Raw genomic sequence first — 27,695 nt, forward strand, 5'->3', positions numbered from 1 at the left:
GATCATCTAGTCTGACCTCCTGCACAACGCAGGCCACAGAATCTCACCCACCCACTCCTGTAACAAACTCTTAACCTATGTCTGAGTTATTGAAGTCCTCACATCGTAGTTTAAAGACTTCAAGGTGCAGAGAATCCTCTGGCAAGTGAGCCGTGCCCCACGCTGCAGAGGAAGGCGAAAAACCTCCAGGGCCTCTGCCAATCTGCCCTGGAGGAAAATTCCTTCACAACCCCAAATATGGCCATCAGCTAAACCTTGAGCATGTGGGCAAGATTCACCAGCCAGCACCCATGGTAGATGGGAAACATCTGGTAAACTTCACTCCCGTATCTATTCAGTTAGCTACCCTGTAATGCAATGAGATTTTGGGGGACAGCCACAAACCGAATCTAGCTTGAGAGCAAGGTCAACTGATCATGCTTCTAGCGTAACCAAAGGCCACACCAACGTATCCTGGCTTCTCTTTTGCAGCGGAAAGTGGAGGGACGTTGGTCTTGGTGAGTCAGGATGGGATCCAGAGACCTCCACTCCATTTCCCACAGGGAAGTCATCTCCTTGCTTTCCTTTCCTGCCTGGAAAACGGCCTTCTGCCTCGAGGACAATTAGACCCACCACTTTGGTCGCAGCAGGGCAAGGTACTGTCAGGCTGAGAGCCAATGTCTTGAACTATAAGTTTTTTGGGGCCAGGTTGATCTTACTGTGTCTGTCCAACAGCACCCAGCGCAAAGGGGCCAGGGGGCTCTGGGGAGCTACTGCCATGCAAATAATAAACTCAGGACATGGGGAGGAACGTAAATGCAAAATAAACAACCCCACTGATTATCCCCTAAGCTGTCTGACTTGTTTATAAGGACGTAGATTCCATAACAACGTGATTATAGTTTCACCCCTGAACCAGTGCTATAGACACTTTAAAAAGGTGTTTGAAAATGATGTGGACAGAAGCATCCGACCAGCCGCAATGTAATAGTCACCACCCCTGGTGATATCACCTAACTGATGGACTGTTCCCATTAGGACGCCTTCCCTATATCCTGACAAGTCTTTTCTCTGTTCCCTTTAATGACCTCCTTCCCCTGGGTACATAGGTTCCATATGCAGTAGGATCATGTCTCTCATCCAAGACTTGGATTTTTCAAAGGAAGTGATGGGAACTCTGTGCCCCATTCCCAGTCAATGGGAGTTGTGTACCCAGCTCCCTTGAAAAACCACCATTTGCTAGGCCAGGTACCTGCAGCCCATTCATCTCAGGTCTTGGAGCCACCACCTGAGTCTGTTATTTTGACACCGTTCCACTGCACCACTTCATCTCTTGGTAACTGTACCTACTGGGTCATTTTCACTGTAGGGTAAAGTATTTCCAAAGCTCCGGAAACGAAACAGTAACAAGTCAGTGGAGCTGGAGGAAATGCCACATGAGGAGTCTGCTACGGACTATGTCTTCAGGATTATCTATCCGGGACACAGGCACGATAACAGTAAGTGGCTTCATGGTTCTTTCATTTAAAAAAACCCCCCACAAGAGTGGTATGATGGGATCTGTGGGGGAAAGAGACAACCCAGATTTTTTTAAGGGGATATTGTCACCGAGGTGTTCCGCCTTGTTAGGTAATTAGGATCCATGGTATAGTTTACTGTGGGTTTTCTTAAAGGTATAAAACAGGGGTTCTCAAATGTCATTGCACCGCGACTCCCTTCTGACAACAAAAATTGCCACACGACCGCAGGAGCGGGGACCGAAGCCTGAACCAAAGCCGCCGCCCCGGGGTAGGAGGGGCAAAGCCAGGCTTCAGCCCCAGCAGGGAGCCTGTAACCTGAGCCCTGCTGTCCAGGGTAGTGGGGCTTGGGCTTCGGCTCTGGCCTTGGGCAGCAGCACGTCTAAGCCAGCCCCGGCAACCCCATTAAAATGGGGTCCCCGACCCACAGTTTGAGAACCGCTGCTATAAAACCTTGCTTGCCCCAAACAGAAATGGAGAGTCCTACTCTTAGAGCCGCCCTGCGTTCTCCAGCTGAACCCTATGCAAAACTTTCACGGAGGCAGCCGGACTTTCAAACGGAGACCAAATGCAAAAAAAATCCCCACGGCTAATCCAACAGCAATTCTGCTCTAACTATGAAGGGTATTTCTATAACGCAGGCAGCTTCCTAGCAAGATTGTTATTAAAAGGAGAAAAGATTAACGCTAACCATAAAAAAAAAAGAAGACCCTCCCTCAAAAAAATCAAACACACCCAAAACCCTGCAAGCCCAATTTTCCTGGCATTCTCTACTGAAGTTTCACAATAAATAGGGGGGAGAACCCACTCCCAAACCCCTTCCTCTCTTCTGTGAATCTGAGCTCTCTCTATACAAGAGATCTTGCACGCTGGTTCTCTAGCAGTAGGTTCATTTTCACGTCCATTGGTGGAGAAGCTAGAAAGTAGCAACATTCTGAGATGTTTGGCTCATGGTCCCAGGTTTAAAGGGGATTGGGATCCAATGTTCCCATTCAGGTTCATCACAGCTAGAAAGTGGCAAAATCAATTAAACACCCCCGCCCACTTGCCTCCCCCCCCCCAGAGAATAGGCCATAAGGAGCCACGCTTTAGCCTCAGCCCAGCCTGTGAGGGAATGTTTACACCACAAATAAAACATCCATGTCTGGTCCATGTCAGCTGACTCAAGCTCTTGGGGCTATAAAACTGAGCTTGCGCTCTGGGACCCTCCCTCCTTGCAGAATCCCAGAGCTAGGCACGCAGTCTGCTCCCACCAGCAGGAGGTGCTGCAGGTTGTGTGGCCACATGCAACTGGTCATGTCTGGTTGAAATCTGGCCCATGGAGTGCGTGCTCTTCTCCTTGAGAAATGTCTCTTTCCCACCCAGGTGCGGGGGAGTTCCCAGGGTCTCTCCCAAGCTCCGACTCCTCTGTCTGTGCTAAACGTGTCCTTTGAGACTTCTCCTAGAACCAAGTCCTCTCTTCTTATGCTCCTCTTTCACTATTTTCTTTGAGCAGTAACTATTAACTACCACCACTTAGCTGCCAGCCGCTCTGCCTCAGTCGATGACGACGAGGAGGAGGAAGACCGGCTCCACGCAATGCTCTCAATGATCTGCTCTCGGAACCTCACAGCTCCTAATAGGATGAAAGGTTTTTATCCGCCGCCCCCGACCCTGCCCCCTCAATGCTCTGTGGCAGCGTCGCCCCAGTGATGCGTACAACAGTGTTGGCATTATGGCAAGACAAACGTTTTTCATTCACGCCAGGGGTGGGAAGGCACCCAAAAGCTGGGGGGAGCAGGGTTAGCAGCACCTTTCCTCCCCATCTCAAGGTAGGATCCATGACAATGAACGACAGAGCCATCTCGCTTCCAGAATCTACCTCCCCCAGACTCCCCCGTTAAGAGTTAAGTCACGACTCATGGTATGTGCTCACACAGGGAAGTAAGCGGAGAGGAGGGGGCCTCTTACTTTGCTGCATGGGAGGTGGTGGGCCGGGGGAAAGCCCTCCCCTGTGCAGCTTAAGAGGTAGCAATAAGTAAGATGCACTGAGTAAAGGGCTGGTACAGATTATACCCCCCTCAGCTCGTGCGGGGAAACAAGAATCAAGTTGTAAATTAGAGCACATCGATACAGCAAAATGAGAACCACGGCAGCAAGTCTCAGGGTGACTGTACAATCTACCCTTAAATGCACAGGGAGACTTGTACAGACCAAGCAGCTTTTCACGCGCAAGTGCCCTCCTGCCCACTGTGTGGATTTAAAACGATCGGTTTCCGTATTCCTTACTGTACAACAGGCTCTGCTCCCATCAAAAATCCAGCCCCGTTCGCTCACCCTCGACCTGTTCATAATGATACACTTGATCACGCCAGCAAACCTTCATCCCAGCAGAGATGAGCCAATTGGCCCTGGCTGTATAGTTCTGGAGACTTAGAATCCCTCCTGTCTTGAAGGAGGAAGGTGACCGGAGTTCATCCTGTGGAGCAGAAAACCGTCTGCTGGACAGATGGAATTCTAAGGCTCCAGAAATAAAACTAAGTTGGCTCAAGAATAGAACAAAAAGAAAAAAAAAATTCTGCCAAAACAATCATTAAGATTTTCTTTGTTGACATGTTCAGCCCAGTTCTACTCAAGCATTACCTCTCCCGTGTTCATGGCTGTCCCAGGACTAACCTCATTCAAGAGAAACCCCCCTCCTTCCTTAGCTGCAGTATCTGTCACTGTACAATTTCCATGCCAACAGTCTTGGCTTGGAGCTGTCGTGTCTGCAGGTGCCATAGATTTAACACGCGCTTCCTTTAGCAAAAGAACATTCGCAGGCTGTTGAGTGATTACAGGAATCCATCTTTTCCTCATTCCTCAGAGCTCTCACATACCTTTAAATGCAGAGCAATGGGTTTAGTGCTAAGTGGATGTCATCCCTGGTCTACACTGGGGGGGGATCGATCTAAGATACGCAACTTCAGCTACGAGAATAGCGTAGTTGAAGTCGACGTATCTTAGATCAACTTAGATTGACTTACTTCGCATCCTCGTGGCGCAGGATTGTCGGCCGCCGCTCCCCCGTCGACTCCGCTTCCGCCTCTCGCCCTGGTGGAGTTCCGGAGTCGACGGGGAGCGTGTTCGGGGATCGATGTATCTCGTCTAGACGAGATGCGATACATCGATCCCCGATAGATCAATCACTACGTCCGATCCGGCGGGTAGTGTAGACGTACCCTTGGTGACACTACCTATAAGAATGAGAGGATAACTGCCCTTGGTCCATTCTAGTCTAGGCCTCTGCTGGGACTGCCATGATGCCATTTTGTTGTTATGTGGACCCCTGTCCACTGTGATCCCCATAGGTCACCAAAATAGTCATTAGGTCTGACCGCTACTCAGCTGGGCTGGATTCATATTCTACCAAAATGCTCTTAGAAGGGATGGAGGTGAAGAGAACCCCCAAAGCCCTCATCTTGTAGGAAGATAGTCTTTGCAGGAAATATCTGTACAGTAGGTTTCTTGTGCGGATGAGACTTCGAAATGGCTTATGGTAGAAGACCCGTCTGTAACACCGCATGCCTGCAAAGATGAGACTAAAAATAGAAGTTCAATGATGACAACTTCAGCTTTATTTGGTAGCTAATGGATCTTTAAAACCATCCTACTAGAGATGTCAAGAAACCCTGAAAAAAATAGTTAGCAACCTAGCTAGGACCACATACCATTTGACGAGTGATTCTTGTCAGAGATAGCTTTGACTACCATTTGTCTACCCATCAGTGCTCCCTTGAAATAATGACAACACTGTTGGATCAGGTTTGCTAGCCAGTTTGCTTTTAATTTTTGCAACATGCTTGACTTTTTGCATGTGGCCAAAAGTTGCAGATAAACAACAACAAAAATGAATGAAATGAAGATGCTGTTCACTCTAATTCTTCACGAATTCAGGTACCTTTCATCTGAATCCTTAGGGTCTGTGGGGTTCTCTCCTTTTAAAGTAGATTGTTCCTTTAAAACAAAAACCAAACAAAAACTCACCCATTTTTCTTGTCCTTGGAGGGGGAGGGGGGAAAAAAAATCTCAAAACATTTGTTTGTCCAATGGTTTTTATTTGAACCAAATGAGAAGCTGCAGTAAATACTGGGACATTCAGCTCCTTCCTGAAGAATTAAGGTGAAGAGCATTTTTTCATTAAACTTTGTTTTGTGAAGTGAAATATTCATGACTGCTTCCGCATGAGCCTGTGCTTTTTATGTTAACATATCTTGTATTATTTCCATGCCGTTCAAATGCTTTATGCTACATTGATGGCTATATCGATATTAAAAATAGAGTCCATCTTCTTTAAAAAAAAAATGTATTGTTACCTGCAATGGCAGAATGCATGAGACAATTTGGAAGTTCCCCACCCCCGCACTTAACGTACATTTTGAAAGCACGGCCCAGAGGACTGGAGTTGCTTGCACGTGTAAATGCAATGAATGACATCCTGTACTCTGTCTTTTGCCTTAATTTAAATCAAGGGTGAGCTGAAAGGCCAGTTATTTATGAAAAGCACCAGCAGGGATAGGTTAAGAATTTGGGCCATGATTTTCAAAAGCGACTAGTGATTTTTGGGTACCCAGCTTTAGACACCTTTCAAGGGGGACCCTGATTTTCAGAATGTGCTAAGCATCCACCCTCTGAAAATCAGGCCTTTAAGGTTTGAAATTGGACACCCAAAATCTCTAGCGACTTCTGAAAATCTTGGCTTCCTTTTTTTAAGTGCTGATCCTGCAACTTGTTTCCATGTGTGGAGAGATTTCAGACACCTGGAAGTTGCATGTTCAGAGCCTTAAACTCGAGTTTATGCGCTTGGGGGTGATCCAGTGAAGGAAAACGGGCACACAGAGGCATACTGTTTCTATGAAATGTTCCAGGAACAGCACCCTAGATTTAAATACACATGGAAAACACCTTTATGATTGATGTGTTACCTTTGTGCTCGTGTTGGTTTTGTAAACCAGGCTTTGGCTGAGGCCAATTTAAAAAAAAGCACTTGGGGGACTCAAGAGGTTGTATTGTGATGATGGGTCGATGGCATTTTACCCCCAGGAGAATTAGAGTGGGACCCAGTGCTGGAGTAACTTTTCACCTCTGCGAGCAACTGTTTAAGGATCAGATCCCAAATGACAGCATCAAGAACCGAAAAGTTCAGTCTCATTTTGAGAGAGAACCTATTTTTACTCTGGAATTAAAAAACACAGGATCTTTCACGGTAGCTCAACCAGAAGTTATGGCCTCACTGCAGGAATTCCTGGGTGAAGTTCCCTGGAGGTCAGACTAGATGACCATAATGGTCCCTTCTGGCCTTAAAATCTATTACTATAATGTCTGATTAAAATTAGCGCCTATCTACGGAAAGCAGAAGAGCAGCCTGCCTCAAACACTGCGTTTGAAACAGGCAGGGTGCTGGGCCGTGGGTGCACTTAATGGTTATCTGGGGAAGTTGGGAAATCCCCAGCACTGTCAGGTATATTTAATGCTGCCTCAGCGTGAGTGGCTGGACTAGGTGACCTCTTGGGGTCTCTTGCAGCTGTACATTTGTATGATTCTATGACAAACTGAGCATGCGGAGGACGTGGCCGGTTTAGATGTGTTAGCGCGGAAAGTAATGTTTTAGGGTCGCTAGTTCTGTCCCGTCCTATCATCAAGGGTAGAGCCTGCAGCAAAGCAAAGCACCAAGACATCAGCAGCGGGAGGGCAGGGGCAGACAACCATTTATGCCCATGATTTTTCCCCTCTTTCCCCAGACTCCGGCGACATGATAGAGATGCAAGGATTCGGTGCGAGCTTGTTGTCATGGCAGCTGGAGCACTGCAGCCAAGGGTCTTCGTGCCTGTCCTGTTCATCAGGCAGCTCTCCCTACGACATCCCCAGCTGCTGCAACTGCATTCACGACAGGTAAACAGGCCAGGCCCGGGGAGATGGCTTGACTATCGGCAGACAGTGACAGTGTTGGGGGAGAGCTCTGGGCTTGCTGCCTATGGAGCCCTTTGCACACCGCACACCAACGCCTGCCATCCTGCGCCCACTTAAAAGCCATGGTGTCCGTGTCCATGGCAACATCTGAGTCTGAGGTAAAAAATTCAAGAGTGCCGAACTCCCAATTTCAAAGAGGGACCCAGGCATTTAGGAGCCTAAGTCGCAATGAAAAAAAAAACAAAACAGTGGGACACCTAAATTCCCAGATCACTTTTGAAATTAGGAGTTAGGCTCCTAAACCCCACCGGCACTTTTCAAAATGGTCTTCAGCAGGTTTCCTCGGCAGGCTGAGGAGAAGTCACAAGTGTTGCCGCTGCACCTGTTCAGCCAGCGGTCCCCTAACTCCACCCTAGGAGGCAAGGCCTTGTACGTGGAGAAAAGTCACCCCAAAGCCCTTTGCTCCAAGCAGCAATGGCGAGTTTTATGGGAGAGACGCTGCAGGGCTCCCAGGGGACCCTGCTCTGGGTTACAGGGAGCACACTGTTTGTGGCTGGGCCACCCCCTGTGGAGGTGCTACAGCATCACAACAAGAGAGAGCGAGAGAACAGCCTCCTTGTCTCTATGAAAGTCTTCGCTTGTCAGTCTGTGGCGTAGCCAGCGCAACCAGCGGGCACCTAGAAGAGCCTCCTGCTCACCTCTCCTGCTCTCGCCACTTCTTTTGCAAAGTTTTCAACCTTGTCGAATGGCAGATTACATTTGTTCTGTGGGACAGAGAGGAAGGAGGCTCCAGTGGCAAGGGGACTAGCCTGCGACATGGGAGACCCGGCTCCAATGCCCTGCTCTGCCCACCTCTCAAGCGGCGTTGTGAGGAGACGTGCTTGGGAGGCACTCAGACATTATAGGGATAGGACCAAGGTCTCTAAATAGCCCCTGATTCTTCTCGCAGTAAATTGGTTTTACGTCAGCGTACGCAAGAGGAGAATCAGGCCTTTTTGTGCTTATGTTTAGTGCTCTCTAAATGAGCAATAGAAGCAGGTGAGTGCCGTTTTCATTTAGCTCATGTTCTCCAAGCCGCTGGTTGGCACAGCATTTTTCCCTGCTGCATGTGCTGGTCCCAGCCTCGTCCTTCTCCTGCTCCCCTTGGAAGGTTGCTAGACACGCCTCTAGACTTGCATGGTGGGAAGCACTGGTGTCTAGTAGCGCCAGTCAAAAAATGCCAATTATTTTTTGGCCAGGAATGTTCTAAAATTGTTGGTGTCGTGGTTGAAATGCCCCAGGAAGTTTTGTTTTCAGAAACTCCTGTAGTAACATTTTTGGTTTTAAAACTGAACGTTGTTCAGGGTAAACTATTTTTTTTTAAATCGAAAAACTTGAACATTTCAATAAAAAAAACTTTAGCCAGCTCTTCTGTCTGCCCGTTTAGGTCAGTGTGGAGACAGCTCAGTTTTATGGACAGAGGCAAACCAGTAATCCTTCAAAGGATGCTTACATCTAGGGTTATCAGACAGCAACTGTGAAAAAACGGGATGGGGGTGGGGGGTAATAGGCGCCTATGTAAGAAAAAGTCCCAAAAAACGGGACTATTCCTTTAAAAACGGGACATCTGGTCACCCTACTTACATCCCTATTTTGTCAATGACAGTGTTGTTGTAGCCATGTTGGTCCCGGGGTACGAGATAGAAAGGTAGGTGAGGGAATATCTTTTATCGAACCAAATTCTGTTGGTGGAAGGTCAAAAGCTTCGCAGCTACACAGAGCTCTTCTTTAGGTCTGGGGAAGGAAGCAGAACGTTAATGTGGCCTTTGTAATCCACCTGTCACTGTGGTACTGAGTTACCTAAATATTCATGTGGTTTGGGGCAGCATCCCAGGCAGACAAATAATTTTAAAATCTGAAGACCTATTTCCTGTTGGATTTTTTTAAAACCAAATGTGTCTTAGTTGGGTTTGGAAAAGGGGCAGAGTCTGTAGATCAGTTGGGATTAGGGATGTGTTCCATGACTTGTGATCTGTATAACCGTAACCCACACGTGTTTAAAAATGTCTCCCTACAGAACCCCATTAAAGATGCTGTGTGAAAGCATGAAGAGGCAGATTGTTTCCAGGGCGTTTTATGGATGTAAGTGAGGCTGTTTTCCAAAAGGGACAGTGCATGCAGCTCCCACGGTGTCATAGGCTAGTTTGCACTTAGACTGCAAAGTCAGGTCACTGGCCGGGTTTAGGTTAGAGAGGGATCCAAGCCAAACTATGCGGGGAGGCATTTGAAAGTCAAATCCAGATGCAAATTTTGCAGGTGGCCCTTCTCTCCATAATGAGCCAGAGCGACCTAAAACTTCAGAGGGTTCAGAATCCTGACCCAAATATCCTGGCTTGGTAATGCCAGCGGCTCTTCTGTATGCAGCTGTGGAAAACTGATGTTTAAAGCTCTGCATGTTATAACGTACTTTTACTAATGTGCCTTTGTTTTTTCACTTCCCGGCACAAGATTAAATAGTTGTCAACTTTGCATCCTCCTTCCATTCTACCTAGCATGCATGTGGGATTGTGGAGAAGAAAGCTTTGCTTCTAGCTTAAACCGCACAGCTCCATCTTTAAAAGGAGCTGCCGGCATCCTATACAGTCTCCTGCTTGCTTATATGAGATCCTGCCATTCCATTTCCACCCCCTCTGCAGGGCTTGCCTACTGCCGCCATTTGTCTACGGTGAGAACGCATCTGTCTGCCCTCGTGAACCACTCCATTATCCCGCCCGACAAGCCTTCCAGCGCTGCCGGAGGCCTGACCAAAGAGGTCTGGAGTAAATATCAAAAGGACAAAAAGGTAACGGGCACAAAACCTACCCCCAGTTCTTAAAGGGAAAAAGTCAGCACCCCACCCAAGCCCCACCCACTGCCCCAGTGTCACTCCCTAATTTGGCTATAAATATTTCCAAGGGTCTTTTCAAGTGTCCAGTGTTGCCGTCTAAGACTGTACATGAGTTCACAGTTTGCCAGCTTTGTTCCAGTATTTGTGCAGATCTGATTCTCACTTACATTAAGGCCCCTTTGAGCTATCAGAGTAGTGGAAAGTTGGCGTAAATGGCTGTTTCACTCACCTTAATGCCCTTTTCGCTGCCAGAATGGCATAAACGTATAACAAGGGCTTGTCTACACATGGAGTTGTTCCTGATGAACTCCATGTGTGGACACACTTATTCCAGAATAAGAGTGCCTTTATGCTGTTTAGCTTAACCCAGCAAGTGGTTTCAGCTAAATGGGAACAATGCGCTCTGACTCCAGAATGTGTCCACACATGGGATTAACCAGGAATGACACCAGGCCTAGACAACATACAGATGAGAATCAAGGATGAGTATCTTTAAGCAGGACGAAGGATATTTTGTAAACTAGGACAATCTAGAGGAATGCTAGATCTTTTTGCCCTGCAATTTTAGACATTTAAAGTGATGTTTTTATTTGGACAATCCAGTTCCTGATTTTGCGCAGCCCAGAAAGCAGCATTGATGAGGAGAAGACTTGCAAATTTAGGAGCCTGAAAATCTTCGGTAAAAGCCAAAGTGAATTAGGTTTTGCATGTAGTTTTTGAAGCAAATATAGCACCATTAAAAGTAAGTCATTGCCACCTCTGATGACCGGAGTCCTCTATCTACAGAACAGATGTAGCACAAGCAATATCAGGGCAAATTTCAGAGTGCTTCCCAGTCAGTCTACCTGTCTGCTGAGCACATGCTCCATAAGCACCTTCCTAAAGTGCTTTCTTGAATACGGGCTCTACAGGACTGTCCATGGATTCACACTGTGTGAATTCCCTAGAAGGGGGAGAGACGTTAATTCTCCACGGCCTGTTTGATCCTTTGCATCTCTGGGGACAGCAAAGGTATAGTTTAGCATCTACATAGTGGTAGATTCCATGATAGACAGCAGTCCAGCAGTAACTGACCCGTTTTATATAGGCCGCTGATCATATTGGGCCAGATTGGAACCAATGACCTAGAAATAAAACTGTCCCATGTGTATCCCATTGCCAGCTTTTTTAAGGCTTCTACTGGGTGTATTTTCCATTAGCTGTATACTTGCCAGTAACTTTAGTGCTTTTATGCCAGCTCAATAGTAAGGTGCATTACATTTTCCCTCCCCTCTTTCCTGACTGCTTTAGAATTACAAGGAATTAGAATTACTCAAACGAGTTTACTATGGCGGCGTGCAGCATGAGATTCGAAAGGAAGTGTGGCCCTTCTTACTAGGTCACTACAAATTTGGCATGACCAAAAAGGAAATGGATCGGGTAAGTCCCAGCTTCTGAGATTTAAATGGGATGTTGAATTTTTTAAAAATTAGCAAGCACTAAAAGGACTCTCTAGGTGTAATACTTAGTCCATTTTAAGAAACACTCTCCTAGCATGTGGTCTTTAGAGGGCACCAAAACCCGTATTTTCAGGTTTTCTCCAGTAGGACTTGGACTTGGGAATCCGAACTCCTGAGTTTGAGGCCACCGTGGGCAAGCCACCTGGCCTTTCTGTGCCCGAGTTTCCCTGTTTGGAGGATAATTGCCTTCATAGGGCACTTTTTAAATTAGCGCATGGGAAGTGCTTTGCGAAGAGGGGAGGGATAGCTCAGTGGTTTGAGCATTGGCCGGCTAAACCCAGGGTTGTGAGTTCAGTCCTTGAGGGGGCCACTTAGGGATCTGGGGCAAAAATCAGTACTTGGTCCTGCTAGTGAAGGCAGGGGGCTGAACTCATAGAACTGGAAGGGACTCCGAAAGGTCATTGAGACAGGTATATCTATCTCCATATATTATTGTAAGGCTGCAGCAAAGAGGCTACAGAAGGGCCACGCATTCGTTAAGTCACAGCGAGACATTTGTCTGGGTGACCCAGTGGCAGTTCAAACGCTGCATCTTGAAATACCAGGTCATGCACCTGTGTGCGCCCAGGTTTAATGCAATGGTTCAAAACTGCCGATATAAAGGGCTGTGTAGGGTTGTTCCCTTTTCCTGGAAGCACCTGTGTGCGCCCAGGTTTAATGCAACGGTTCAAAACTGCCCATATAAAGGGCTGTGTAGGGTTGTCCCCTTTTCCTGAAAGCAAGTAAGATGCGTCTTTAAAAACCCGCCCGCCCCTCCTGGGAACTATCAATGTGAAGTGTAAATGCTAACATACTATTTGTAACAGACACAGACACCCCCCCCCCACAAATACTTTTGCCAAGCTAACGACATTTACCACATTTCAGCCCAGGACCGTTACACATTACAGCACTAGGCTACGGGGGCGGTGATGAACATTCGGACAGCACATTGCCTATACAGCTAGCAGCCCCACTGCCGTGTTCCCGTAACACATGGCATCTCTGCCTCGGAAAAGCTGCAGGTCCCAGGCAGACCATTGGGCGTGGCTTTCAGGTAGGGTAGACACTGTAGGGTCTCCTGATGTTTTTTTTTTTGTTGTGCCTGACGGCCAAACAGTGTGTGAGCAGCGTCTCCCTTTTATGAGATGCTTTATTGGAATGTGTGAAGTAATGCTGACCTCACACTGCAGCCTCCCAGTGGCCCTGAAGACATGAACCTGATGCTGATGGACCCGCGTGTCTGTGTCTGCAAAGGGCAATCGTAGGCGAGCAGCCTGACCGCTGAATGCGGCAGGGGGAGTCCGGTGTGACTTGTGCTCGGTGTAGGTCTCAGTGGGAGGAAAGGGCAGGCAGAGGGATTGGGTGTGTACGTGGTAGTGTGAGCGTGTGGCTGACCGCAGCGCTCCGGAGACTCACCTCACGTGCCTGTGGCTGGACCTCTCCGCCAGGCTGCCGTTCTTGATAAATTAGAGCTTTAGCAGTAGCGATGTTGGCAACGCGCTGCAGCGCACGTGTCTCTCGACTGCCAGTCCGGCTCCTCTCCTGTTAGACACTAATTACTAGAGATGGAGCCCAGATTGCAATCAAAAGAGGAGACAAGAAAGTACCAATCTCCTTGTTTTCCCTTTCCTCCAGAGGGAGGGAAAACCGATGAGTACAAGTAATATTCAGTAAGTAGAAAAACAAGACCAATCGGCATTTATCGGGAGGGGACTGTTTGCCTAGTGCTTAAATCAGGAGTCCTGGGGTCAGGACACCAGGGTTCTAGTCCCAGCTTCAGAGGATATATTTGTCTGGGGGTTACCGCCAGGGATTGGTAATCAGGACAACTGTATTATATTCCCATTTTAACAGCTGTGCCTCAGTTTCCCTATTTGTAAAATAGGACTACTACCAAATTCACCAGGGGGTTGCAAGGCATAAATCAGTGTTTGCTAGGTGCTTTGGGATCCTTAGATAACGTGTGCCATTGAAGTGCTAGACTGAAAACTCCTTGGGGCAGAGACCGTCTTTGTCCAGCGCCTAGCACAGTGGGGCCCAGATCTGTGACCGGGGCTCCTGGGCACAAATAATTATTAATCATAATAATGGTGCATCGGTTTGGGGAGTCAGCCCCTGAACAAAAAGGCCTGCATTGGATGGAAGGGAGTATTAGGCAAGTGAGAAATCCGAGCGGTCAGCATTTCAGCTCTCCAGGTCCTCAACTGAAACCATCCCAGATGATTGATCACCTTTGCTTTCTGTACTATCATGCCGTCATCGCTGAGCAGCCAGGCTGGGGGCACTGCCTCCCACGGCTCTCCTCCCGCCTCCCACTATGGGTCGTACTTTCTGATTTACGACTCCACAGCCATCTTGCCTGACAGATATCCCCCAGCGCCCAGGGAGACGGCTACAGTAGCAAGCAGCCGGCAAAGCCCAGAGCCTGAAGCCAGCTCGCTATTATGGCTTTTATCCAGCTCTTGACCAGCCACAGAGCAGCAAAGTTATTGTGTCTCTCCTCGTAGCCAGAGCGTGTTTTTGGTGTCTGACTTTCCTTTCGACAGAGGAAACCAGCAGCAGCAAAACTGTATATTCCAATAACAAGACCCAGGGCGGGTGCTCGCTGCAGGGGCCTAGGTTACAAAGATGGAAGTGGGGGTGGGGGCAGAAATACAGTATGGGGGCCATAGGATTTGATTAGAGCAGGCTATTGGTCCATCAAGTCACATCTCACCTCTAGATGAGATTTCACGAGGTGGACAGCCCCCTTCTCATTTATCTAAGGCCAGTCATGAAATGCTGTACGTGACACTGTTAAAAAAAAAATCCTTCCTGCCCTTTGTGGTGGCAGCTTACATGCTGAAGCATGAGATTTGATTGCTCCTATTTAACAATCCTGATGTTTCTGGCCGGCTGCCAATTCCGCACCTTCACTGTTTCCTTTTCATTGTTTCTAGCTCGACCTGCCCTTAAATTTCACTACAGTCCTTTGCCTCTCATTCTGTCCATGCGCCTGATTCCACTTTGCCCGTCTGTCTAGCTATTTGTGGCTCCCTCTTGCTGACCTCGTCCCAAAAGCAAATGCATTTATCCTCACAACACCCTGTGAGGGGGGCAGGGCTGGTAACCCCACTGGCCAGATGGAGAACTGAGGCAGAGGGATACTAAGTGACTTGCCCAAGGTCTGGTTGCTGGAGATGGGCCCCATCCCGGAGTTGAGATCTAGACCCCAAACCCAGTTTCCCTGGAGCTCAACAGGGTTTCAGATCCTGTCTGGCCACCTCACTAGCTTTAATCTCTCCTGAGGTGCACAAGCCATGCCGTCTGGGCCTTTGACTGTCTCGGATGCCCTCCTGCCAGGAGAGTCTAGCTTTTCAGCTGTATCTGTCTGTGTCTTTGTTTGAAGGTGGATGAAGATATTGCTCTCAAGTATCAGAAGGTCATGGCCGAGTGGAAAGCCTGCGAGGTCATCGTGAAGCAGCGGGAGAAAGAGTCGCACTCTGCCATCTTTGCTAAGTTTTCGTCAGGCAGCAGCATTGACAGCCACGTTCAGCGATTGATCCACAGGGATTCCACCATCAGCAACGACGTACGCGGTCTTGTCTAGCTCTCTGCTCTCCTGTGCACTCGTCCTCAAGGAATGTTGCAGTACAATGGGCGATGCTGGAAACCTAGCGCACGCAGGCACAGCTTGGGGGGGAACAACAGTGGCACAGGCACTCTTGGGCAACTGCCCTCGGCATAATTTAGGCAGTCCGGGGAGCTGCTCTCAATTAGAACCTGCCCAGCAGCTCTGCATCCTGGAATCTCTGTCGAGTTCTGGGCTATGGCCCCTGGGCCGTACCATGCCAGGGCTTGCAACGGGGCACGTGTAGGGTAGTCTGTGGTTGTTCCTAAGCCTGCATTGGGGGTATTCTCCCCTAGCTGCCTAAGGAGCTTTTATGGCCTCTGTCTACCACAGCAGCAGAAAATCCCTTTCAGTTAAGAGCCTCTGGGGAATGGATTGGCTCAAGGGATTGATAATGGCTCTGAAGATATTTTTGTCTTTGGGTCCCGAGTTCAAATCCAGCCAAGAGCAATAGTGATCGGCAGTTACTATTCCAGCAACCACGTGGTGGGTCTCAGTTTCATCGCTAGTAGGCAGGTGCTCAGATCAGTGATGGCCCCAGTGTCTGGCTCCACCCTCATCACTCTAAGCCTCGATGCTGAGCACAGAATAGGTAGGCAGACTGAATAGCCCTTGTGACATAAGGTTAGGCGTTCGCCACACTGGTAGGCTGTGCGTTGGAGTAGGGGACTGGCGCTGCCCTGGTTGCATCTCCAGGGCTGCTAACCTGGCACCTTTCAAAAGAACTTAAATTCATGCACATGGATATGTTTAAAAAAAAAATCTTAGTCATCAAAGCTGTAGGGAAAAAATGAAAGTGAAGTGGACAGTAAGACTGTATTGTCCAGAACAAACCCACATTGCTAGAAGGGATAGACAATGACCTAACAGAGCTCTCCCGTCTCTAGCCATCTGTGACTATAAAAGCCCCATCACACACACATTCAAGGTTAGTCTAAGCTATGCACTTCTCTTCCGAACAATAAGGAGTCAGCTCACTTCACTGAGTGAAGTTTTAAAAAAGTTTTTAAAAAGTTTAGCAAGTTTAAAAAAAAAAAAAAAGTGATGAAGTTTGATTGCCCAACACAAGGAAGCGAACATGAGGTTGAAGGCCAGGATCTCCAGGTTCACGAGCGATTGCTTAACTTGGGTGCCTCCATTTTTGGGTGCCCAACTAGAGACGTTTTATAAAGGGGCTTGATTTTTCAGCAGGTGGGTGCTCAGAGTCAGGCCCCTTTAAACGTGACTCGCATTAAGGGCCCAAAAACGGAGACATTCAACGTCAAATCATGTTTGAAAATTTAGGACACGGTGTGCAGATATAAGTGGATATTACTTTTAGAGTCCCTTCTCTGGCCACATCCAGCCTCTAAGTTCATTGTAAAATCTGGGTAGATCCACTCTGTTCAGCTATAATTTAAACACGCACGGATGCGGCATGTGATAATATACAGATGCGCTACTGACTCAGTGATCTTATCTATTGAAATAACCTAGCCCCACACACGAGTTTGGGACTCATTTGGTCTTTCCTTTTTTTCCCCCTCCTGCAATCATCATCATCAGGTCTTCATATCTGTAGATGAAATGGACTCAACCGAGCGAGATTTAAAAGGTCCGGTTGACCCCTCTTTGACTGTGGTGAACGTCGACACTCCGGTCGCCGCGGCTGCAGCAGAACAGCAGTCAGTAGAATTTGATTCTCCCGACTCCGGGCTACCTTCTTCTCGGAATTACTCGGTCGCTTCGGGCATCCTGTCCAGCATCGACGACGGGCAGAGTGTCTGCTTTGAGGACGGGGCGGAGGAAGAAGTTAGCGCGGACTTAGAAAGACCAGATCTGGACCTGGCCCAGGCTCAGAAAGCCAAGGCGGTCTCCTCAGAGCCTCAGGATTCTGTAATGGAGGAACAACTGTGCTCCCAGTTGGATTATTTAACGTCTGGAGAGGACATTGGTTCTGTTTGTGGAGCTGCCTATACAGTAGGTCGCCATTTATCCTATTACGCATCGACCTATGTCCGTAGAGCACTCTGCCTTCTCTTCCTCCCCAAGGCCCTGCATGTATTTCAGCCTTTCTGTCAAGCAGGATTTAACTAAGGCTATCCAAAACCAGCACCTAAACTCTCTGAATGTCAGGGAGCGGGAGGGGAACCCCTGCATCCAAATCCATCCGAGCTGTTTTACTGCTGGGTCAGATCCAAATCCGGAAGCAACCTTTTTTCTGGGTCCAATTCAGAGGTGGCCAGAATCTCAAAGGAACAACTCATGAGAGTCTAGCGCCGTCTGATCCAAATCCTAACCCGTGAAACTGCACCCTCGCCCTAATCTGGACCCAACACCACCTGTTCGGATATTAGCATTGCTAGAGGCAGATTTAAGCTTTCTTGCTTCGGGCCTGTTGCTGCTAAAAGCCTGCCATCGCCCCTTAATAATCCCCTGCAACGCTGGGATGTGCTTGGACGGCTGAGCAGGGAGAGCAGATGCACTGGCCCTGGGACTTTCAACAGCAGTGAAGTGGGTAGCTGCTCTATAAATGCCTCCCAGGTAGCTGTATGTATTTAAGATGCAGTGAGGGATTCTAGGCTTTCCGGGTTCAGTGGACTCAAATCACATCTGGGATCAAATCCTCTGCTGTGCTACTCAGCAAAATCTACTCAGTTCAACAGCAATGAGGGAAGTCAGTTCTGGCATCCACTCTGGGCCAACCTGCACCAGCCCCGGGTTCCCACGGTGTTTCAAGAATCCTAGGGGTTGTTCTAAACTGGGCCAGCTGGCCTCCAAGGGCCTATCAGCAGCTGGAAATTGCCAGAGCGCAATGTACTCAGGCCACGGCCCCCCCAGGATTCCCCCTGTGCTGTTGCAGTGAGTGCAGGAGCCAGGTAAGCAGCTCCGGTGCTGCTTGGCGCGCCCTCTTGGTAATGATAATACCTAGCACGGATAGAGCACTTTTCATCTGCCTATCTCAAAGCGCTTTCCCGTGGGGTTTAGGGGAACGAGGCTGAATCCAGCCGTCTTCCTGCTTCTTAACTCAGGTTAATCTCTAGAAGCATCTTTTGTTTAACAGCAAATGTGACTCACTGGGTTTTTTTAAACCTCCTAGATAGAATTACTGGACACTGTTGCCTTAAATCTGCATAGAATCGACAAAGATGTCCAGAGGTGCGACCGGAATTACTGGTATTTTACTGCTGCTAACCTGGAGAAACTCAGAAACATCATGTGCAGGTAACACAGCTTGCAAAGCAAACGCGTCTCCTCACTGTACTGCAGCTAACTTGGGTTAATATTAGCTAGTGTGTGCCTCTCCCATCCCTCCAGAGTGCAGTAAGGTAAGGCCAAAAGCGTCTAGAGAAAGACGATGAGGTAGGATGGATAGTTTAGTTAAGTCCCAGCTTCAAACTCTCTGTATCACCTTGGACAAGTTTTGTAATCTACTTTGTTCCCCACCTGTAAAATGGGCATAATGCTTCCCTACCTCCCAAGGGTGTAGCAAAGATCAGATTAATTAAGGAAACTGAGGTGTTCAGATGCTAGAGTGATATTTAAGCAGGTGGGAAGGATACATTTCCAGATCAAACCCCCTCCAGTACCCCAGACCCCGGGAACGGTCATTACTATCCCTTTAACAATGTTGCTGCTAGCGGAGTATCCTGCTCTGCCAGAATAAGTGAGTCCAAAAACTAATGCTTACTTCTCATCGGAAAAGTTTGGATGCTTAGACATTCGAGGCTGTGCGTTGGTTGGGGTTTTCCAGAAGCCTCCAGATTACAGTTTCTGCATCTAAATTACGTGGTATGAGCTACTTTCTGCCCCAGTCAAGTGGTATTAGAAGTTTATACAGTGTTTTAAATCTACTTAGTTTCCTAGGGCATGATTCTGAAAGCTGGAATCTGGGGCTGGATTCCCGCTGGCTGTAATATGACTAATATGCAGCTGTTCCCTCACGGAGAATTCCCAGAGCACCTCCCCATAGGGGGTTTTTGGAGCAGTAGGAAGTTCTCTCCCTCACACAGAATGTTGCCAAAAAGCTGTAAGAAAGGATCTCATTCTCTATTAAATTGTAGAGGTTTTTAAGGGTGATTTCTGTAAGCACAATTGGCTTCCTCCTTGGGGAATTCACCCACTGAAGCTACACTTAACGTCTACTAAAAACAGTCCAGCGGAGGGGATTTAGAGACTACGTTTGCTAGTGTCTCTTCTGTTTCTTTCTTCGTGCAGTTATGTTTGGGAGCACCTGGAGGTCGGATACGTCCAGGGCATGTGTGACCTACTGGCTCCTCTCATGGTTATACTTGATAATGGTAGGCGGGCCGAGTTTTCCTTTTGTAATGCTTTGCCTTGGAACACACTGAGTCAAAAAAGTACCACGTTTGGGAGGAAGTTGTGTGCATTATGTAACGGCAACTCCCCCAACCGGAAGCCTGCAGCATTCCAGTCATCTTCCTGTTGCGAAGTGACTCACAATGGCCTCTTGGGGATTCCCTATGTATTCTCCTCAGACTAAAGTTGACTTGTAAACAGAGGTAACAGTATTGTTGTAGCTGCTGGGGCTGCAAACTCAACATGGGATCTGCAAGTCTAGCTGGGTTCCTTCTGCCTCTCAAGTCACCCCCAGTAAGAGAGGCTCTGCAATCAGAACTGACAGTCCAGTGGCCCGCCTCATGTTTTCACCCAGCACTGGTCATGGGGGAAAACAACAGCCACCCCCTCTCACACCCCCATTTTACCCTGCAGCATATTGCCTTGTCCAGTACAAACGTGGGTCCCAGGTTTTGCAGCACTCTAATCCGTCACCTTCTATCCACAGATCAACTGGCATACAGCTGCTTCAGCCACCTCATGAAGAGAATGAGCCAGAATTTCCCCAACGGAGGTGCTATGGACACACATTTTGCCAACATGCGATCGCTAATTCAGGCGAGTCCTCACTGGAAGCAGGAAGCATGTTTGTATCGTCCTTTGTGTCCCACTAGCTTAACGCTGCCCTGCTCTTGGGCAAGTTCTTCCTGCTGATGCAATGAGGTGGTGACCAGGGGCGGCTCCAGGCACGTGCCTGGGGCGGCAAGCCGTGGGGGGGCAGCGTGCCAGTTGCTGTGGGGGCGGCAGTCAGGGAACCTTCGGCGGCATGCCTGAGGGAGCTCCGCCGGTCCCGTGGATTCGGCGGCAATTCGGCGGCGGGTACACCGAAGCCACGAGAGTGGCGGACCTCCCACAGGCGCGCTGCCTGACTGCCGTGCTTGGGGCGGCCAAATACATAGAGCTGCCCCTGGTGGTGACCGCTCCATTGGGATGTTAAGCATCTCAGTTCTCGGGTGTCTGTGATCCCAAATGTCCCTTGCTACCTGCATAGGGCAGAGTCCCGTACACAGCTCTTGGCAGGAGCGCTGAGGCTCTCTGGTACAGCTCAGCTCTGCCCACAAAGCGCATGGACCAATCCTGCACACCAGCTACAAAGAGTAATGACGACATAGGGGTCTATGGGCTGATTCAATGGGAGAAGGCTCAGGCCCCCCTAGAGCAATTGAGAAGGAAAGAACACTGAATTGTCTTGGCTTTCCTTTGAGCTCGCCTGCAGGGCTTGGACTGACTGGATCTGTATTCTTGAAAGGCTCTTCTGGCTATAACCCTTGGGTGATTTATTTCGCCCCAACATTCCACTGCAAGGCAAGGAAGGTGGGGCGGAGGTCGGGGAAAAGCAGTCAGGAGCAGTGATGGTTTATATCGGGGTAGGCAACCTATGGCATGCATGCCGAAGGCGGCACACGAGCTGATTTTCAGTGGCACTCACACTGCCCGGGTCCTGGCCACCGGTCCGGGGGGGTTTCATTTTAATTTAATTTTAAATGAAGCTTCTTAAACATTTTAAAAACCTTATTTACTTTACATACAACAATAGTTTAGTTATATATTATAGACTTATAGAAAGAGACCTTCTAAAAATGGTAAAATTATTACTGGCACGCGAAACCTTAAATTAGAGTGAATAAATGAAGACTCACACCCCGTCTGAAAGGTTGCCGACCCCTGGTTTATATAATCCTGTTTGGGCCACTGCTTCATTGTGTGTATCTTGAGCAAAGCATGTGTGAGAGAGAGAGAGGGACAGACATGCACATAATTTTTTAGCTGGGTTCATAGAATATCAGGGTTGGAAGGGACCTCAGGAGGTCATCTAGTCCAATCCCCTCCTCTCAAAGCAGGACCAATCCCCAACTAAATCATCCCAGCCAGGGCTTTGTCAAGCATGACCTTAAAAACCTCTAAGGGAAGAGATTCCACCACCTCCCTAGGGAACCCATTCCAGTGCTTGGGTTATTTGTAAGAAGATCACAACTCTTTGGGGAAAACCAAACAACCCCCCCCCCCCCACACACACACACCCCTCTGCATCTGATCTCAGTTTTGCAGGGTAAATAGGTTACAAATAATAAGAACAAAACATTATGGTTTTATCGTTTTAAAATTAACAAAGGAAAGATTTGGCATGCAAGGAGGGTGACAGGTACTGAGCTTAACCAGTTAAGATCTAAACACTTCCAATCGTACAAATATGTCTACACACAGATATTTAGATATGACATTTGATCTTTATAAAATTAGTTTTAACTATATGGGAAGCTTGTGTCTGTTAAAATCATTGGAGACAAAAAACCTCACTGAGTATCTTAAAGGATAAAATTTTAATCAACCAATTTAATTGCAGATTCTCAGAAGAGTCATTGTGTACTTAGAGATTAAGTGCTGTAATGTTGGAGAAGATGTGCTGTATTCATACGTGTGTCAGCGCTTGAATCCTTGCTTTAAATATGAAAACTCAGCTCAACCTTCATGCAGACTTTGAGATTAAAATAAAAATAATTAGGTTATTCACATAATGTGAAAAACATTAACAAGAAGCTATTTTACTTAATACACGTTTATTTATATCCAAATTGGAGGCCCCAATCCTTTAAAGACTTGTGCATGTAGCACTTGTTACCATAAACTGTAAGTAAGCAATATGCTGATAACACTCTAGGATAGGGGCTTCTTAATCAGAGGAAGTTATTTTATGGCACCCCTAGATGTCTCTGTTTATCATTCATCCCGTGGTACTTGGTGGGTAAACTAGCTGAGTGGTTCTCAAGCAGGGGTACACGTACCCCTGAGGGTACACAGAGATCTTCGAGGGGATCCATCAACTCATCTGATACTTGCCTAGTTTTACAACAGGCTACATAAAAAGCACTGCCAAAGGCATAGACAATGAGTTGTTTATATTCTAGACACTGAAATGTAAGTACAATATTTATATCCCAATTGATTTAAGTGGTAAAAATGAGAGTCGGCCATTTTTCAGCAATAGTGTGCTGTAACCCTTTTGTATTTTTATGCCTGATTTTGTAAGCAAGTCGTTTTTAAGTGAGGTGAAACTTGGGGGCATGTGAGACAAATCAGACTCCTGAAAGGGGTCCAGTAGTCTGGAAAGGTTGAGAGCCGCTGCTAATCCAAACAAACGGTTACAGTTGGCTTATTGTGCTGAATGAGCAAATGCATTAGACTGGACGCATCATTAGCTTCTTTGAACTTTTCGACCACAATGCAGGCTGGTAGATGTCTGTTATTTGTATTGTTGGGCCTCACCATTTTAGGTGCTGCACAAATGTATAACAAACAAATGGTCTCTGCTCCAAAGAGCTGCCATGGCAAGTGACCGACACGTCTTGATTTGTGCCGTTTGGGTTTGTTGTTTTTATAAATGTCGGCGCACACGAGCCAGCCCTTAAAATAGCTGGGATGACCTGCTGCCGACATTCAAGCAGTAGCTCCCAATCTTTTTTCCCCTCCCATGATCCCCACGTTTAGAACTGCAACCAGTTTTGGGGACCCCTCTGGGGCATCATGGCTCCCAAGCCGGTGCTTTACCGCGCTGCAGTGACTAACCATTGCTTTGACCTACCGGAGCGAGGGCAGGTGGTGAAATAGGGTCTGCCAAGAACTCAGGCCACGGGGGGGAGAGATTTTCAAAAGGTGCAGCTGGGACCTTAGGATGCTGCTGGTGCAGACAGGTAACAGCCCTATCCCTTGGGGACCTTAAAGAACTCTACAAATATCAACCTGCCTGCTACCCCCCGGCGAGGAAAGTAAGGGTAATCCTCATCGTACAGATGAAGAGATTGAGGCACAGAGAACTTAAATGACATATTCAAGGACACGCCGTGGCAAAGTAGGCAATAAAAGCCTGCAGTCCTGACTTCTTCTGCCCTGCTGTATCAGTCCCATCCTGTCTCTCCCCCCTCCCCCACGTGAGACGTTCAGGGGCTAGAGTGATCAGACACCCCCCATTCAGCAATATTAATCCGGCTATGCCAGTTGGATGCTTTGTCCCCTGGTTTTTGAAGTGCCGACCGAACAGCTGTACACAACTGCCACCCCCCTGCCCGTGTGCTGGTGGGAACTCAGCTAAACATCTGCAGCTGGGGTATGTTGCCATTGCTGTCCGCTTCAGTGAAACTCAGCCTCTTTCTGAGGAGCTGGCCCCACAGGTTTATACGAACTTCCTACCCCGTTTTTCTGTACCCTTGTGAGCAAAGATTTTGTTCCTCTTCCATCACAACTGCTCCAAACTAAGGGGCTGGATGCTCTATCCCACTGTGGCCACGCTGAGCTGTATTCTGGTTCGAGGTGACCAGTGGAGAATTCCCCTGCTGTAGGGGAAGTCTCAGCTGTCATAAAGCTGGTGGAGGTAACCTCCTCCACCAGCTGTCTTCCCCTCCCACCTCAGGTGGAGGGTCACGACAGGGAGGGAGACAGAGAGGTAGTGGTGTTAGAGCAGCTAAAGGAGCTACTCTAACCACACGGTCAGGCTGGGTGGGGCACAGAGAATCAGCTTGAAGCGTTTGGGACTGGTGCTGTCGGAGGCAGGAGACTGACGTTTAAAGGTTTTGTTTTGTTTTCCAGATTCTAGACTGTGAGCTCTTTGAATTGATGCACCAAAACGGAGACTACACCCACTTTTACTTCTGCTATCGCTGGTTCCTGCTTGATTTTAAAAGAGGTAATAACACTCAGAGCCTGACGTCAGGGGCGTGTAATGCAGCGAGCAGCTGTGGGGGTTGGTTTTAGGGGTAGGAATGGTCAATAGAGGCCGCCATGCTCATGCCAAGGACCCTACATATAATTCTCAATTTGCCTTCTAACAACTCAGCCCAGCAATAGCTCTGAAGATAGTACAAGGCACCCAGCACAACCCAGTCTTGGTTGGGCCCTGTAGGTGCTACCATATTACACATAATCCTCTATCCCAGGGGGGGCCAACCTGAGCCTGGGAAGGAGCCAGAATTTACCATTGTACATTGCCAAAGAGCCACAGGAATACGTCAGCAGCCCCCCATCAGCTCCCCTCTGGCTCCCAGCGCCTCCCACCCGCCAGCAGCCCCACCAATCAGCGCCTCCTGCTCCCTTCCCGCACCTCACGATCAGCTGTTTCGTGGTGTGCAGGAGGCTCTGGGGGGTAGGGGAGGGGGCGGGAAGGGGTGGAGTGGGGGTAGGGCGTGTGGCAGAGCCAGGGGTTGAGCAGTGAGCACCCCCTCTCATTGGAAAGTTGGCGCCTTGTAGCTCCAGCCCCGGAGTCGGTGCCTATACAAGGAGCCGCATATTAATTTCTGAAGAGCCGCATGTGGTTCCGGAGCCACAGGTTGGCCACCCCTGCTCTATCCCAAACACCAAGATGTCCACTCCCAACATTAAACAGAAGTGTATCATAACCAGTCGCTACAACGCAAGAGACGCTGCTTGCTGTAGAACAAGTCAATAGTTCATTTAAACACACACACGCCAGCTTTCCCCAGATCAGATGCTTAAAGAAATGTTAACACTCAGCTATGAAAAGTACCGATGTTCACATGCTTTAAGTGTGGGTCTTGCCGAGAAGAGATGGAAGAGGAGAAAAAACGAGAGCCTGTCTGTGGGTTCTCTCTCTCGCTGGAGCGGCTGTCAGATGGTGGGTGGGGAAGAGGATTCTGAAGGGACCCCCAAGTCCTCCTCCAACGAGGACCACCACCAAACGCACTCTGTAGACCAGTGATACTCAGACGGAGGCTCGTGAGCTGCAAGTGGCTCTTTACCCCACATGAGATTAAAACAGTGTGTGATTTCATTAAATTATTAACCAATCAGGATGCTTTTACGATCTGATTAACCAATTGTAGTTGATAAAAATAATAATACGTGGCCTGTCGTTTTGCTGTGAGCATAATATATATAAAAACAAAGTAGTTCCCCATCATACTGTTTCAATGTGAATATATAGCACGACAGTAAATGAAACAATGAAGTCACATGACTTTTGGGTCATGTTGATGGCTAATTTGGCTCCTGAACCACTGAGTCTTACTGCTGCAGAGCCTACGCAGTCACTGGGCCCAGGTGTTCTGAGAGTTTCGAACTGTTTGAGCCGAACTCTGCTCGCGGGCACGTCGGTGGAAATCTGAAGTAACCCCACTGCTTTCTGTGGACTTGCTCCAGTTTCCACCAGCATCCGATAGCCCTTACTGATCTGTTTCTGCGTCCGATTCATGCCTCACTGCCTGTACCCCCAACAACATTGACAAGAAGCAGCTACTCTCAGCCCAGCAAAATACAGAAACTGCCATGAGACCTTTATGGCTTGTTCTTTGCTGTAACAATTCCTGTGCACCCTTTTTAAAGCCACAACCTCAGCAGAGCAGACCGTGCTTTCAAACCCTCAAGGAAGCGAGGTTGTTTCTTGTTAATGAATAGTGAAGATTTAGGATTAGACGCCCCAGTCAAAATTGGGGCCCTACATATTGTCCATAAACAAAGTAAGAGCTGATACCTGGTGCAACGACCTTAGGGCTAGATTTTTAAAAGCATCTAGATGCCTCATGCCATTGAAATAAATGGGAAATGGGCACCTAGATACTTTTGAAAATCCAACTAGGCCTCAAAATACCTTTACACATCTGGCCCCTAGCATCTAAATCGACAAGGCAGAGGAAGGGGAAACTGGAGCCTGATTCCAGCTCTGCCTCTGACCTGCATGGGGACAAGTCACTCCACCTCTCTGCCTCTCAGAGCACACTGACTGACTCCTTTGTGTCTGTCTTGCTTAGAATGTGCTCCAGGCCACTGAGATTATACACCTAGTGGTAAACTCATGTCTGTTATTACATGCCTGCACTGTGATCTGTATTTACTTTGTATGTCTTGTGAAATTACTAGTTAATTGTCTCAATCTACGAAAAAATCTCATCTACTCCCATAACCCCCCTCTCTGCTGGTTATATTTTGCTTTTTACTCAAGACCCACAATGGAACTAGTCAGTTTCTAGTCTCCAGGGAGCAGCCCAGTGCTGTTTAAATCCCCGGTGTTGGAAGGGAACGTTTCATTCCCAAAAGGGAGATCTGTCGTTTTATTTTTCAATCTGGAAACTGTTTCTATTCATAGGAAGTTTTGTATAAACAAAAACTCAGAACCAAAGTAAGCTCATTCGTTGACAGCGCCCTGAGCCTGTATAACCACGAAGGAGCAGGTTTTGCCACCATGACTCATGTGAGTGTCAGAATCTGTCTTCTAGTATTGTTTGACCTCTGCCTAAGGCCCTAGAAAAGATGTCCTTTGAGAAACAGAAATGGTCAGCTTGAATAATCCGATGCTCTTGTAATGTTTATTCCCATTCAGAATTGTTGTACGAGGATGTATTTACAGTGTGGGAAGTTATTTGGGCAGCAAAGCACATCTCTTCAGAACATTTTGTCCTTTTCATTGCCTTAGCACTAGTGGAGGTCTATCGCGAGATTATCCGTGATAACAACATGGACTTCACCGATATCATCAAGTTTTTTAATGGTAAGAGATGGGTTGTGTTTTTTTTTAAAAACCCATTGATAAAAAGCAGCTGAATTGTGTCATTCTCCTGTCCTTCCCCCTTCCCCATTACTGTCTAGTGGGTTTTTTAGATCAGGGTGTGGGAAATAGGCCAAGATTTTCTAGTGATTCTGGGTCTGAACACGTTAATGGGCCTGTTTTCCAGAGGGTGGGTGTTCTGCACTTTTCAAAAGCTAGGACTCTTAAGAAGGTGTCTCAAGGTGGGCACCCAAAAAACAGAGGAACCCAGACTCACTCCTCACTCACAGCCAGTGTTTATCTGCAGGTAACCTCTCTGGTGGCCGTAGATCAGGGGTTCTCAACCTTTTTCTTTGAGCTCCCTGCCCATGCTCTAAAAACTCCACGGCCCAGCTGTGCCCCAACAACTGTTTTTCGGCATATAAAAGCCCTGGCTAAGTTGCTCAGGCTTTGGTTTCAGCCCTGCACAAGGCGCTGCAGCTTTCTG

The 27,695-nt window shown here is 47.9% G+C and overlaps 1 protein-coding gene across 6 annotated transcripts in view; it reads left to right on the plus strand.

Moving 5' to 3' along the window:
- The window catches only part of SGSM2 (small G protein signaling modulator 2), a 133,642-nt gene that overhangs the window by 100,161 nt on the left and 5,786 nt on the right, over positions 1-27,695 (plus strand). For 2 of the 6 annotated variants that reach the window (XM_005298885.5, XM_065573324.1), the window contains 14 exons: positions 472-635; positions 1,349-1,478; positions 2,992-3,126; positions 7,256-7,406; positions 9,481-9,545; positions 10,100-10,245; positions 11,581-11,709; positions 15,160-15,342; positions 16,927-17,340; positions 18,461-18,585; positions 19,579-19,661; positions 20,168-20,277; positions 24,301-24,397; positions 27,044-27,211. In XM_005298885.5, coding sequence (XP_005298942.2) covers positions 472-635; positions 1,349-1,478; positions 2,992-3,126; positions 7,256-7,406; positions 9,481-9,545; positions 10,100-10,245; positions 11,581-11,709; positions 15,160-15,342; positions 16,927-17,340; positions 18,461-18,585; positions 19,579-19,661; positions 20,168-20,277; positions 24,301-24,397; positions 27,044-27,211 — 2,100 coding nt within the window. The remainder of the gene's footprint in view (positions 1-471; positions 636-1,348; positions 1,479-2,991; positions 3,127-7,255; positions 7,407-9,480; positions 9,546-10,099; positions 10,246-11,580; positions 11,710-15,159; positions 15,343-16,926; positions 17,341-18,460; positions 18,586-19,578; positions 19,662-20,167; positions 20,278-24,300; positions 24,398-27,043; positions 27,212-27,695) is intronic. The other 4 variants (XM_005298887.5, XM_005298886.5, XM_065573325.1 and 1 more) reach the window with 4 other exon arrangements.

Source organism: Chrysemys picta, chromosome 19, assembly GCF_011386835.1.
Source record: "Chrysemys picta bellii isolate R12L10 chromosome 19, ASM1138683v2, whole genome shotgun sequence".
In the NCBI taxonomy this organism is placed as follows: Eukaryota; Metazoa; Chordata; order Testudines; family Emydidae; genus Chrysemys; species Chrysemys picta.